Here is a 15449-nt window from a genome sequence, read left to right as displayed (position 1 = left end):
AAAAAAAAAAAAAAAAAAAAAAAAGTACTTTATATATTCTGAATGTAAGTCCCTTAAGAGATATATGATTTGCATGTATTTTCTCTCATTCTATGCGTTTTTTACATTCCTGATGGTGTTTTTTTTTTGTTTTTTGGGGTTTTTTTTTCGCGGTACGCGGGCCTCTCACTGTTGTGGCCTCTCCCGTTGCGGAGCACAGGCTCTGGACGCGCAGGCTCAGCGGCCATGGCTCACGGGCCCAGCCGCTCCGCGGCATGTAGGATCCTCCCGGACCGGGGCACGAACCCGCGTCCCCTGCATCGGCAGGTGGACTCTCAACCACTGCGCCACCAGGGAGGCCCCTGATGGTGTTTTTTGTGGCACAAACGTTTTAAATTTTAACCAAGTCCAATCTCTTTTTCCTTTTGTTGTTTGTGATTTTGCTGTCTTATCTAAGAAACCATTGCCTAATTCATGAGCATGAAGCTTTACTCTTAATGTTTTCTTCAGAGAGGTTTATATTTTTCATACATTTTAAGGTTCATTTTTTCAGGTGTTCATGAGATAATAAAACTACCAATTGTGAAAAAAATAATGCTGAAATTCAATAACTTAATAGGCAAGGAAGATCTACCTTCAATACTAGTCTCCTACTAGCCATCCATTTTACATTTGGTAGTGTATATATGTCAATGCTATTTTCTCACTTCATCCCAGCTTCCCCTTCCCCTAATAGGAAGCTACCGCATAGCACAGGGAGATCAGCTCAATGCTTTGTGATGACCTAGAGAGGTGGGATGGAGAGGGTGGGAGGGAGGCTCACAAGGGAGGGGATATGGGGATGTTTGTATACATATAGCTGATTCACTTTGTGGTACAGCAGAAACTAACACAACATTGGAAAGCAATTATACTCCAATAAAGGTTTAAAAAAAAAAAAAGAAATACAGTCTCCCCGAAGGTAGATCTCCCAATGTTCAAGTACACTTTTATAGATCATTGGGTAAGTTTGGAGATTGGGGTAAACTTGGAGATACCTGATTAGGTATAACCAGAGTAGGAAATATACTAATTGTCTCCAAGACAAGAATGGGTCTGGGGGGTTTTGTTTGTTTCTTTGGTTTTAACATTGCCAGCATTCTTGACTGTCCAAGCTTAAAACCAGGTTCTTCTGGTCTTGTAAGTCTATGATATGATTCTAAACAACAAGCTTTCTAAAGGTTTCTGATATGACTTCATAAAGCATGGTTTCTAAGGCCTTGATCCTGCGTCCTTGATGCTCGCCAGCAGGAACAGTTTTACCATCATAATATCTCCTCAATGGTCCTTCCTTATTCAAGGATAAGTAGAGAGCACAAAATTCTGATTCTAGTCTCTCAGATCTTCCCTACAATGTTTATTCTCATTTCTGTCAATAAAATTTTGTTCAATTTATGTTGGTATCAAGGTTAATCTTGTGGTTAATTTGTCTGAATCATTTGTTGAGACAGAAGGTGTGCAGTAGTAGCATTTAGAATTCTGACGGTCAGGCATCCTGTGACTGTGAAATAAACAAAAATAACTATCAGTATCATTGGGAGGGGTTGGAAAATAGAGCAAGCTATGGAACATTCCCGGTACTTTGGAAAGGTCCCACATGCCCTTTCTTGTCAGTATACTTCTAAGGGTAGCCATTATCCTGACTTCTAATGCCATAGATTAGTTTTGCCTGGTTGTGAACTTCATATAAATAGAATTATGTGGTATATGTGTATATATATATATATATATATATATATATATATATATATATATTTTTTTTTTTTTTTTTTTTTTGCAGTTCGCGGGCCCTCACTGTTGTGGCATCTCCCGTTGTGGAGCATAGGTGGCTCCGGACGCACAGGCTCAGCAGCCATGGCTCATGGGCCCAGCCGCTCCGCAGCCTGTGGGATTTTCCCAGACCAGGGCATGAACCCATGTCCCCTGCATCGGCAGGTGGACTCTCAACCACTGCGCCACCAGGGAAACCCCTGTGGTATATATTTTATGTCTGACTTTTTCCAGTCAATATTATGACTTTGAGATTCCTCCATATTGTCACAAGTTTTAGTAATTTACTCTTTTTCACTGCTGCGTGGTCCTCCATGGTCTGAATATACAACAATTTATTTATCCATTCCACTGCTGGTAGGTATTTGAGTTGCTTCCATTTGGAGCCTATTACGAATAAAGCAGTTATGAACATTCTTGTATAAGTCTTTTGTTAGACAGAGCTTTCATTTCTGTTGGGTATAAATGTCAGAATGGAATTACTACATCATAAAGTATATGTTTGTTTAGCTTTTTGTGAGAAAAAATATTAAATGCTGCCAACATTTTTCCAGTGTGATTTTATCAATTTACTGTCCCACCAGCAACATGAAGGAATTCCAGGTGCTCCCTCTTCTGGCCAACACTTAGTATTGTCTTTTAAATAGTAAGCCATTATGGTGAGTGTGTAATGGTATCTCATTGAAGATTTAGTTTCCATGAATAATAATGTTGAGCACATTTTCACATGTTCACTGGCCAATCTTTTTAAAAAAATTTTATTTATTTTTTTTGTGTGTTGGGTCTTCGTTGCTGTGCGCGGGCTTCCTCTAGTTGTGGCGAGCAGGGGCTACTCTTTGTTGCGGTGCATGGGCTTCTCATTGCGGTGGCTTCTCTTTGTTGCGGAGCACGGGCTCTAGGCGTGGGGGCTTCAGTAGTTGCAGCACGCAAGCTTCAGTAGTTGCAGTGCTCAGGCTCTAGGGCGTGCAGTCTTCAGTAGTTGTGGCATGTGGGCTCAGTAGTTGTGGCACATGGGCTCAGTAGTTGTGGCTCGCGGGCTCTAGAGTGCAGGCTCAGTAGTTGTGGCGCACAGGCTTAGTTGCTCCGCGGCATGTGGGATCTTCCCAGACTAGGGATCGAACCCGTGTCCCCTGCATTGGCAGGTGGATTCTTAACCACTACGCCACCAGGAAAGTCCCTTACTGGCCAATCTTTGTATCTTTTTTTGTAAATTATCTCTTCAAGTCTTTTTAATCAAGTTTTATTAGGTTACCTTTTTTCTTATTGATTTCTATGAGTTTTTAATGTATTATGGATATGAGTCCTTTTTTAGAAATATAATTTGCAAACATCTTTTCCCAATTAGTGGCTTGTAATTTTTATTCTTTTCATGGTATCTTTGGATGAACAAAATTATTAATTAAAAAAAAAATAAATTTATTTATTTATTTTTGGCTGCATTGGGTCTCCGTGGCTGAATAGGCTTTTCTCTAGTTGCATCAAGCAGGGACTACTCTTCGTTGTGGTGCATGGGCTTCTCATTTCGGTGGCCTCTCTTGTTGCAAAGCATGGGCTCTAGGCGTGCGGGCTTCAGTGGTTGTGTCATACGGGCTCAGTAGTTGTGGCTTGCAGGCTCTAGAGTGCAGGCTCAGTAGTTGCAGCACACGGGCCAAGCTGCTCCACAGCACGTGGAATCTTCCCAGACCAGGACTCAAACCCGCGTCCCCTGCACCAGCAGGCAGACTCCCAACAACTGCGCCATCAGGGAAGTCCAAAATTATTAATTTTTAAACGATCAATTTCTCAGCCTTTTCTTTATAGTTAGTGCTTCTTGCTTCGTATATCCTGTTTAAGGAATCTTTGTCTATCCCAAACTTATGATGATATTCTCCTGTTTTCTTCTAGGAGATTAATTATTTTAGATTGCTTATATAGGTCTGTTTAAAACTTCTAATTTTGTGTGTGGTGAGGTAAGGTTCCTTCTTCCCCATACAGCTGTCAGCTTCTCTACACTGGTCTTGAGCTGGATATTCAAGGTCATAAGTTGGTTGTTTTGTTGTTGTTATTGTTGTTGTTTTTGGTAAGCTTTCTAATACATCCAATAAGTCATACTAAAACCCATGATTGTTATTGTAATCAAGCACAGCCACCCCATTTGATCACCTAAAGTCTTGCCCTCCACAGACCTACTCCATCCAATATAATCTGAGTAATTGTGTTGCCCGTGCTTGGTACGGATTGCCAGTTCACAATATCTGCCAGGCATAACAAGTCATCTTTGCATTCCTTAAATGTATAAGCTACTCAGTCCCAGAATCCCACTTTGATACTGTTTCTAGGGACATGTCTGGTAAAAAAAAAAAAAATACTGTATCAGTAATAATCCTGGCAAGAACCTAATACCACTCAAGTATTTCACCTGAAGAGCCTTTATAAGGGAATTATTTGCAGAATGGTGGACAGAGTTAAAGGAACCAATAATAATATTAAAATACCCAGAGACTAGCAATGGAAGAAAGCCATTACAGTCCCTTTAGTTAAAGGGGTAATGCAAATAAATAGATGATAGATAGATTGATAGATAGACAGACAGACTTCTCTTTCCTTCCCTTGTTATTATCTCCTGCTAGTGCCTTTCACTGGCCAAACCCATTCAGAATCCAGCTGGAAACAGAGTGGAAGTATTGAAATACACAGGGGTGAGCCTTTCAGTGCACCAAATAGGGAAGAGGAAGTCTGAGAATGGATCCAGGGGAATGGGCAAATAGAGAATAAACACATATTATGAAACAGAAGTCAACATAGACTAAGCAAGATTATTTTGAAAATAGTAAAAATATTTAATACCTCAGAAAACTAAACTAAATTGGCAATATAAATTATTAAAAATTATAGATATAAACTATAGAAACATGTCCACATATAGAATGAATAAATAATTAGAAAGAATCTCGGATGACAAATATAGATGCTAAAGACTGAGAAATTGCAAGTGGTAGGGATTTTCAGTGATGAACAAAGATGGTGGCTCTGTATTTCTCTTCCTGGCACATTGTAGCCCTCTGATATGAATGAATGGATGTGTAAATACTGAAAATAGGAAGAATAAAGGAAACCAAAATTGATAAAACATTAATTTTTTTAACTAAAAGCAAAACCAACAATAAAAGTAAAAACACTTCTGAATTATTTGAAATAGAAAATGTAAAGCCAGGGACTTCCCTGGTGGCACAGTGGTTAAGAATCCGCCTGCCAATGCAGGGGACACGGGTTTGAGTCCTGGTCTGGGAAGATCCCACATGCCGCTGAGCAACTAAGCCCGTGTGCCACAACTACTGAGCCTGTGCTCTAGAGCCCGTGCACCACAACTACTGAAGTCTGCACGTTCTAGGGCCCATGAGCCACAACTACTGAGCCCATGCTCTGCAACAAGAGAAGCCACCACAGTGAGAAGCCCGCACAACACAACGAAGAAGAGCCTACACTCGCCGCAACTAGAGAAAGCCCATGCACAGCAATGAAGATCAAATGCAGCCAAGAAAAAAAAGAATTTTTAAAGCACAGCAAAACATCAAGGCAGCCTTGGATTTTTCTGCTACAACAATGAATATCACATATTCTTTTAAAGAACTTTCAGAGAAAAATATTACCTAAGAACCAACTCAACTAGTTGTTCATATGCAAAACCAACAGAAGAATGTTGTAAACATATTTCATCAAATGTGAGCTTCATTGAGTGTAAGATGCACTTTGTTCTATTAACACAAAGAAAGGAAAAACTCTTCCAATTAAACTTTAACACAGTGTTTTAACAGTGATCGTGGATGATGCATGGACTGTGCTGACATTTCCCCAGCGTTCTGTGTGATAAGGCAATAATTTCATGTGTATCTCCATAGTAAAACATAATGTCATTTCATCTACTTGTAGGTTTCTTTTTTCTCAGGTCTTATAAAATACTTGGTGATTGTTCTACAAGAAAATGTGGCAGTGTGGTAATTCTTTAGCGACTTTTGCTTTATTGATAAATCTATGCCCTGCTTTGTTTTTCTCTCTTGCTGAACCCATAATAATTTTGTTTCAATACCAGATTATAATGTAATATTTTAAGGCATTTTAAGCAGCATTAAAGCTCAACATGTATTATACCAGTGATTCAGTAAAGTGATGACAGTATAAAGAGCGGAGACAAAGTATAATACATGTGTAGCCAATTGACTATTATGGCGTGAGTGCCACCTATTGGACAATGATTATAAGACAGATCAATTATAAAATATCTCCATTTCCACGATGTGAAAATGTGAAGAAAAAAAAAGTGTATCTTATGTTTATAGATGAAATATGGCATATTGAACCTTAACAATTGTAATGGTTAGTTTGATGTGTCAGCTTGACTGGGCCAAGGGGTGCCCAGATTAAACATTATTTCTGTGTGTGGCTGTGAGGGTGTATCTGGGTGAGATTAACATTTGAATCCATAGACTGTCCTCCTCAGTATGGGTGGGCATCATCCAATCTCTTAAGGGCCTAAGTAGAACAAAAAGGTGGAGGCAAGAGGAATTCACCCCTGTTGCTTCTTGCCCGCCAGCTTGAGCTTGGACATCATCAGTCTTCTCCTGCCCGCCCACCCCACAAACCCAGTTCTCAGGCCTTTGGACTTCAACTGGGAGTTACACCATCAGCTCCCCTGGTGCTTGGGCCTTTGGTTCTCTACCTTACAGACAGCAGATCATAGAACTTCTCAGCCTCCATAATTGCATGAGCTCATTCCTCGTTCTAAATTTCACAATAAATAAATATATATATTGGCTTGTCCAGGGTGATTGTGGTGAGAAGTGGCTGCGTTCTATATATATATATTTTGAGGCTAACGTCAGTAGGATTTGCTGATGGATTAGACACAGGGTGTGAGAGGAAGAGAGGAATTAAGAATGGCTGTATGGTTTTTGGACTGAGCAGCAGGAATAACACAGTTGCCCTTACTGGAAATGAGGAAGGCTGAGGATGGAGGAGGTTTATGTGAGGATTGGGAGTTCAGTTTGGGATGAGTTCCATGTGAGATGCTTGGCTGACATGCATATGGAGATGTCATTAGGCAGTTAGATAAGTCTGGAGTTCAGGGAAGAGAATGAGATGGGAGGTTTAAATTTGGGAATCATCCACATAAAAATGGATTTAAAATCCTGAAAGCAGAAATAGGGACACAGACATAGAGAACAAATTTATGGATATCAAGGGGGGAAGGGGAGGTGGGATGAATTGGGAAATTGGGATTGACATATATATACTACTACATATAAAATAGATAACTAATGAGAACCTCCTGTATAGCACAGGGAACTCTACTCAGTGCTCTGTGGCGACCTAAATGGGAAGGAAATCCAGAAAAGAGGGGATATATGTATACGTATAGCTGATTCACTTTGCTGTACAGCAGAAACTAACACAACGTTGTAAAGCAACTATACTCCAATAAAAATTAATTTTAAAAAATAAAGTAAAATCCTGGAACTGGATGAGATCTCCAGAAATAATGGTAGAAGATATCTAAGAACTGAGTCCTGGGGCACTCCAGTGTTTAGGGGTCAGGACAGGAGAAACTAGGGAGGATTAGGGAGCTTGGTGGGGGGAGGGGTTGGAAATCAACCTTTCTCATCCTGAAACCTCAGCGTTCACTCTGTCTCCATCCTCCATCCAGGAGAGGGGACACTTTCTTTGTCTGGATCAGTGTTTGGTTCAGTGAATGTTGCTGCATCACCAGATGACTGCCAGTTCCTCTCAACACGTTGCCCTAAGACACAAGAGAAACGCAAAACACCAAGTTTGGTTCAACATATTAATCCTAGTATACCTAATGACCCAGTGGTCTCTACTGATAATTCCCCCTTGCCTCCCCAAGGGTTATTTTCTCACTGCCTTCTACCTACTCAGGAGTCTGATTTCAGTGTTAGGAAGAGAACCCACTGCCGGAGGAGCTAACCTCTTTTCCTCTATACTTCTAGACACCCCCTCACTCTGTCCTTCACCTACTTCAGCGAACAGGTTCTGTAATGAAATGGAGCTTGAAAAAGACTTTCCAAGGACTTACCAAAGACTATCATGAATTTTGCTAATTCTGGAGTCTCAGAGCCCTTCTCCCACCTCTTAGTTTAAATAGAGTTTTTATAAGGTATAGCTTTTAAAGTTCTCTAGTTGTATCGTATCAATATCAAGAGATGTCTGTTCCTTTCCTAACAGGGTTAGGAAGATATAGTAAAATTGGATCTATTTCTGATAAAATTTTCACATTATACTATGACCACATGGGATTCATACATAAACTGACTCCGGATCATTTTGAAGCTGGTGGGTCACTTGCTGCCTTTGGAAATTCTAAAGGTATTTTTGGACAGGTCAGTGATATAATGCATTGAAACAGTTTGTCTTGTTTTAAGTGGAAATGGGAAAGTGTTTTCCTTACAAACTCTTATTAATGCTCTTTGCTCTATTTAACTAAAGGAAAAACCTCCATATATCAGGGAACATCTCCAAAATCTTTCAAGTCACATACAGAACTATATAGATTTATATCCACCCAGAATATCTTCATATAAATGTCTTCACAGCAAACCACCAGATATTCTAAGCTAGATCCAACCCAGATCCATGGTGGGTTTGACTCTCTGCCTCTCAAGGTTGACCTTGAAGAAACATGAGTTCTGTTTTTTCCCAATATTTGACCTTTCTTCTTTCATATTAACCCTGCCCCCTTGTTTCTTCCTTTTCTAATGCTAACAGAGAAAGGTGTTATGTGTGTCACAGAAGATACTTCATGCAGATTTTTCTAATAATTTTAATGTATAATGTGCCACTTATGAAGGTATATATGCCTAAGAACTTATCACGGGGCACATAATCATGAATTAATAATAATTAATAATGAATTTTCATCAGTGTATCAGCAAAGAATCAAACCTATTTTTTGACTGGGACTTAATAAAACCTGCCCTTTGGCTTAAAGGAAACAGAATAAAGGAGGACTCAAGGATGACTCTGTTTTAACTGCGGTTCAGAACATGGTGTTTTAACTTCCCTGTCTGTCCGAGATATTTGTAGAGAGTAAAGTGGAACTTTCTAGTGACAGTAAGATGCCATCACGCGACTCCTTGTGTATTTATTTGCCCATCTGTTGTGTGGCTCTGCATAGAAATAAATCAAATCACGTGAGCGGGAGGGTAGCACTAACCACAAAAGCAGTTACCTCAATTTTCACTAACTTCACAATTTGTAGGAAATGTCTTAGTTCTCTTATGTGAAAGTTTAAATTATTAAATCAAAAGCCAGTGGGGGTTTTTATACTCAGGGCGAGTGAGTTCAAGGAACTTACTCTCAATATTACGACCTCCCTCTCCCTAAACACACTATACATATATTGTCTCTGGATACAAACGATCCCTAGACCTTATTTGGCTCCGACTAGGTGCCAGGCACTGTCATGAACACTTAATCTTTATAACAATTATTTACCCTCATTTTACCCATAAGGAAAGTGAAGTGCAGGGAGGCTAAATAATTCACCCCAAATTACACACATCACGGGTTAGTCACTGGAATCAGACATCGAATCAGGCAGCAAGCTTTCAGTCATTCTGCGGCCTTTCCCTGGACTTGCACATTCTTTCCATGGGATGTTCTTGGCACTCCCAGTCTAGAGTGTCATGCAGAACCCTTAAAGCATTGTCAGTAATTTTCAAGACTCCTTAAGCCATCTGTTCAGTCCCACATGTATTCTCCTGGCATCTGTTTCCCACTCTCTCTTCTCCGTGGGTTCCCAACTTTTAGAGGCCAGAGGAAAAGGCATGACAGAAAATGGGTCTGGAAGGCACTACTTGATGGTGGCGTCCCAACCAGTCTGTACCATCTACCACCCCTCCTCCTGTCATAGCAACAAGGGTGACTCCAGCATCCCCCTGGGGGCTGGTCCCTACCTGTCTTCTCACCCCTGCAAGTTCCCAAATCTGGACAAGATCAGGATCAGAGAAGGGTGTGTTGGAAAGAAGACCTGTGGGTCAGAAATCTGGTCCAAAGGTGCCCGTGTTGACAGTGAGGGAAAGCCTTGTGAACCACCAGTGTTGGGGACTCAGCGGCAGCTGTGCAGAGTCACCAGCGTGAGATTGTGGGGGGTGGAGGGCAGCTCTCAAGTGACGAGAGCTTCTTCCCTGCCCCTCGCTTACAGAAAACTCCAAATAGGAACTGAATTCTAGAATCTGCGCCTCCAGACTCCTCCCACACACACAAGACAAGACATTCACATCTCCCACTGCAGCCTTCTATGTGGGAATCTTAAACTGAACTTCTCAGAATTTCTTTTCCTCCTCAACAGAAAAGTGTGTTTTCCCTTGCACATGCGTGGACATTCAGACAGAATGTGTTGAACTAGTCCTCCTATTTATAAGCAAAGCAGTATTGTTTTGATGTGAACTGGAAGCAAATCTTATTTTCATTTTGCCATAATGGAAATTTAAACTCGTTTAAATTCAGTACTTCCTTTTTTCGTGTTCCAGGCTCCTGACATGGGTTTTGAGACTGCCCTTGCTCCACAGTATATCACCTTAAATGAAATGATCTTTTATGCATATGTGCCCGAGAATGAACCGAAGGAAAGTATATACACCAAGAAATTCAATGACATTCACCTTGGAAAATTGATACACTCCAGGTAGGTACTGATTATCTTCACATTTTACTGAGATTGCACACCAGTATTGATATTCTAAATTTTGAGCCTATCTTTTGGAGTAATCTTCCTAGTCAAGGAGAGTAAGTCTTTTTTGGAGACCTCGCAAGGCCAAATACATTTACTTATAGACTCTAAGGTGCCTTGCACTATGCCCCTGTTTGAGAAACATGGGGCCAGTTATGTCAGCACCATCCGGCCAAGCTAAAGAAAGGTGTGTTTGTCGTCCTGAGTATCAAAAATGTCTGGGCTACACTGGATACTGCTTATCCTCTGAGTTCACTCCCATGGCAGTTGTCATATGTCCTAAAGACAAGCACATCTAACGTAGAGGAGGCCATTCTGCAAGAAATACTGCATGGCAAGATATGCAGAGTTCTGAGGAACGCTTACTTCGAAGATGTTGGCAAGAGCCAGGGACCCTGAAAGCTTCCTTTAAGGCCTGAAATCTTTCTTTGGAAAACAATGTAAATTCTATAACCCCTCACCCCCACATCTAACAACCAGAAAAGAAGCAGTTTCAGATTACCAGAAACTCACCTATCTCCAAAGTGGTTAGCCCTGTTCCACCAGGTTGAAATCTATTATACATGCTTTGGGCTGTCAACTAGGATCTTGTCCCATAGCCAACAACTCCAGCTCTACGGGACAGCTCACTCAGAGGTAGAGATGGGGAAAAGAATCAAACATAATATAGCAAATGCTGGCATTAGGGTTTTCTTCCACAAAGACTGTGGAACCTTCAGCCTCTGAGAAAAGTATCTGTGATCACCTAGAACTATTTGTTTTTGATGGCTTTTGGATGTGTGATATTCCAGATCAGTTAGTGCATGTTTACATAGGTAGGTCCTTGTAGAAAACATAGAGAATCACTCTTTAAAATTAACATATGATTAACATCATCTCAACATTAATATCAATTTCTTATATCCTAATTATTTTTAAAAGCATATGATAATTCTCTAAAGAATCAGAATATTTGAAAACCAGCACAGCATGTTCTGTGATCAAATTCAATAACTGTGCTCCACTTGCACAGAAACTAGAGAATGAGCATCTCTGAGGAAGGAAATGGGAGCAAAGAGCCAGGGTCAGGGAACTGGAAGCAAGTGGGACTTCAAGCAGGAAGGTCAAGGTTGTGGGAGCCGGAAGTTATGAGGTCAACTGTGGGCCAAAGGCAGATATCTAGATAGTCAGGAGGAGAAGCAGGGGGAACCCTTCATTCTTCTCTTCCACAAATAGTTATCTAACAAGGCACTCTGGAAGGTGCTATGATGGAGAGTGAGGAAGACGTTCAAACCCAGGTACTCCTGGAACTTGTATTCTAGCACAGGACAGAGACAGTTGTGTAATTACTGTTGATGTAAGTCTGCAACAGAGGAGCATGGAGCATTGAGAGAGTGAGTTCCGGGGGGTTGAGCCCTTACTTGGAGGATCTTGGAAGGTTTCCCAGAGGCAGTGGTGCTTATGATGAGATCAGGAAAATGAGGATGAAGGAAGGGGATCGGGTGGGGGGAAGGTTCCAGCCTGAGAGCACAGCGTGGAAAAGGCCCCCAGGCCAAAAGGAGCATGACGTGTGCTTGAGAAGCCCAAGAAAAACCAGAGTGACTTCAGTGTTGTGAGCCAAGGAGAAAAGTCATTCGAGACCAGGTCAGGTGGGGCCTTCTGAGTCCCAGTAGGGAATGTGGATGTTATTCTAAGGGAGGGGGAAGCATTGAAGGCTTCAAATTAGGTGAATAACCAGATCAATTATGTGTAATTTGTTTACTGAATCAGCTGGATGTCAACTTTTTTTTCCTCCTGTCTCTTCAGACCACCTCTGTGGACCTATTTCCTTTCTGCCTCTAGATGAAGTATCAGCAAGTCCCATAGCTTTTCCCTTAGAGAGTAAATAAATATTTCCTTAGCTTAAAAAAGTCTAAGTCAGTCAATTACCACATGACTCCGTTCCTGCCCAGTGTTTTAAGAAACTTCAAATCCTTATCCAATTTAAGTTTGTTTTCCGGCCCCTGTTTTAGCCGGACCCAGCCTGGGGAGCCTGGAATGTGGGGAGGTGGAGAATTTCCTCATTCTTATTATTTTTAGATTCATATCCCCCCTCCCTCATAGCTGATGGTTTCCAGCCCCTTCCGGAGTTTGGGTGAGAAAATGGAGGTGAGATAAAGGGACAAGAGGTCTGCTGATGGGGGTGACACTTCTACCTGGAGACAACTGCCCCCGTCACCTCTGGGCCTCGGGAAGTCTTCCACTCTTTTGGGGCCCCTGCACCCTTCCAGCTGTGCTTCTGTGTAGTTTTCCTTTGCTTTGCTGCCTCTTCCCCACCCCAACACTCTGCCTCCTCAGAAATAAGCATTACCTTGAATTTTGTGTAAACATTTTAAGAAATGTTTCTCTACAGCTTTAACATATATGTGTATCAAAATATATTGTTTAGGGCTTCCCTGGTGGCGCAGTGGTTGAGAGTCCACCTGTTGATGCAGGGGACACGGGTTCGTGCCCTGGTCTGGGAAGATCCCACATGCCGCGGAGCGGCTGGGCCCATGAGCCATGGCCGCTGAGCCTGCGCGTCCGGAGCCTGTGCTCACAACGGGAGAGGCCACAACAGTGAGAGGCCCTCATACCGTAAAAAAAAAAAATATATATATATATATATATATATAGTTTAGTTTTGCCAGATGTGTTACTTAGCAATGTATACCTTTTCCTGTGACTTGCCTTTTTCATACAACCTTATGCTTTTTAAATTACCCCATATGCTTTAAAAATGATTTGGTATGGATGTATGTGTCTGTATTCACTCATGAATATACCACAATCTATTTCGCTATTCTCCTATTTTGTCTTGTAGTTTTTAACTTTTGCTTTGTATTTTAAAGTTTTTAATCTGTCTAGAATTGATGTTGAGTGTAGTATGAAGTGGGAATCTGATTTCTTTCTTTTCTTATATATATAGATAACCAATTGTGCAAACAAGACCCATCTTTCCCCCTGATCTGCAGTGTCACCCCTGTGATATATCCTAGTTCCACATGTACATCAATCTGTCTCTGTCTCTCTTCTCCTTCATTGCTGTATTTGCCCTTCCCTAGATCACAATGACAAAATTTCTCTAACCAGGTAACTCCTATGAATAGCACCCCCTCTTGGATTTTCTTGGCCTTTGTTCTTGCATTTAAATGTTAGATTCAGCTTGTCAAGTTCCATTAAGAAAAAAAAGCACAACAACCTGTTAATAAAAATTACCTCTTGCAGCCAAATTCTGCCTTGTACCTGCAGTTAGATCTTAGGTGGAGATTTCTGATTCTTCCTGCAGCAGGATAACTCTATTTGTTCTCCTAGAATTTTAGGCCCAAGACAGCTCCCTGACTCTCCATAAGGATGGAGTTATCATTTTAGCTTCCCTTATCCATAATGTGTCTTTGCCTGTGCCCCAGTGATGGGTGGCTTTGCTTCCTCTCTCTCAGTAGCTTCAAGCTTCTGCTGTGTAGGGGATAAGAGGGAGGGAGAGAGCCAGGGCTTCAGTGCCAGCATCCCCCAAGCACTTCCCCCCAGCATGGATCACCTCTTTTGAGACCTGTGTGCAACTGTTGAATGCCCAACCTCCTGTAGCTTAAGGCTTTTGCTTCTTATGAAAGGAGGTTCAGGGAAGCGAGTGATGCTTGCTCCCATCCTCTCCACCCACTCCCCACAGTGACCTCTCCCACACTCCCTTGATGCCTGCACCACCAGCAGGGACTGTCTGGTCTATTCCCTGCCCCATCTTTCTCCTGAGCGTCTAGGGAAACCCATGGGAAGGAGCTTGCAAGTGAGTACAGGCTCCGTTTTGAAAGATGCCCCAGCATTTCCAGACTCACATACCAGCCCATACTTGGCCTTTGACAGTTTTTTACAATTTTAGCTATTTCTTACTTGCTTCTTTTGTGGCCAGCACTGTTTCTCGCTCTCCTGCTCTTCCATAAGTGAGACTGTTCCTGTGTTCAGATTCTCCTCAGAATGGCTTATTCCCTTGGATTTCAGGTTAGTTGGTTATCTTGTGACTTTAGTTATCTGATGGCTTAAGGAAAATGATGACTTAGTGATTTATCTGTTTTGTTTCTTGTTGGGTTGCTTCTTTCTGCATTGAAAGCAAAAGCAGATGTCTTGTAATTGACTTTTGTGTAACAATCTTTTTTTTTTTTTAATTATTTTGTTCATTTATTTTTGGCTGCATTGGGTCTCCGTTGCTGCGCACGGGCTTTCTCTGATTGCGGTGAGCGGGGGTACTCTTCACTGTGGTGCGCGGGCTTCTCATTGTGGTGGCTTCTCTTGTTGCAGAGCACGGGCTTTAGGCATGCGGCCTTCAGTAGTTGCAGCACGCGGGCTCAGTAGTTGTGGCTCACGGGCTCTAGAGCACAGGCTCAGTAGGTGTGGCACACGGGCTTAGTTGATCCCCGGCATGTGGTATCTTCCCGGACCAGGGCTCAAACCCATTTCCCCTGCATTGGCAGGTGGATTCTCAACCACTGTGTCTCCAGGGAAGCCCTTGTGCAGCAATCTTAAATGTTTCAAATTTGCTACATTCTTTTGATGATTCCAGTACTTTTTCTATATATTCTTTTGGATTTTCTGAGTAGAAGTAAATATTTTTCTAAGCAGATAATCACATCACCTGCAAATAATTTGTTTCTTTAACATTTCTTAGCATATTATACATTTTTTTTTCTGTCACAGTATCTAGGAGCTCATTAAATAGAAATGAGATAGTGGGTGTCAGTCCGTTCAGGCTGCTATAATCAAATATCAAAGACTGGGTGATTTATAAACAACAGAAATGTATTTCTCATAGTTCTGAAGACTGGAAGTCTAAGATTAGGGTGCCAGCATGGTTGGGTTCTGTGCAAGCTCTCTTCTGGTTGTAGACTGCCAACTTCTTGCCCTGTCCTCGCATAGTTGAAGGGGGCAGGGGATTGCTCTGGAGCCCCTT

The 15449-nt window shown here is 41.6% G+C and overlaps 1 protein-coding gene across 1 annotated transcript in view; it reads left to right on the top strand.

Annotated features, from left to right (window-relative positions):
* CATSPERB (catsper channel auxiliary subunit beta) overlaps positions 1 to 15449 on the top strand; it is a 125684-nt gene that overhangs the window by 74414 nt on the left and 35821 nt on the right. Inside the window, exons 15-16 of the mRNA XM_027120355.1 lie at positions 8008 to 8162; positions 10314 to 10468. Coding sequence (XP_026976156.1) covers positions 8008 to 8162; positions 10314 to 10468 — 310 coding nt within the window. The remainder of the gene's footprint in view (positions 1 to 8007; positions 8163 to 10313; positions 10469 to 15449) is intronic.

The sequence above is a fragment of the Aethalodelphis obliquidens genome, unplaced genomic scaffold (assembly GCF_003676395.1).
Source record: "Aethalodelphis obliquidens isolate GAN/ISIS:26980383/991018 unplaced genomic scaffold, ASM367639v1 scaffold21, whole genome shotgun sequence".
Taxonomy (NCBI): domain Eukaryota; kingdom Metazoa; phylum Chordata; class Mammalia; order Artiodactyla; family Delphinidae; genus Aethalodelphis; species Aethalodelphis obliquidens.
The sequence above is the reverse complement of the archived record's forward strand: the minus strand, read 5'-3'. Positions and strand labels throughout refer to the sequence as shown.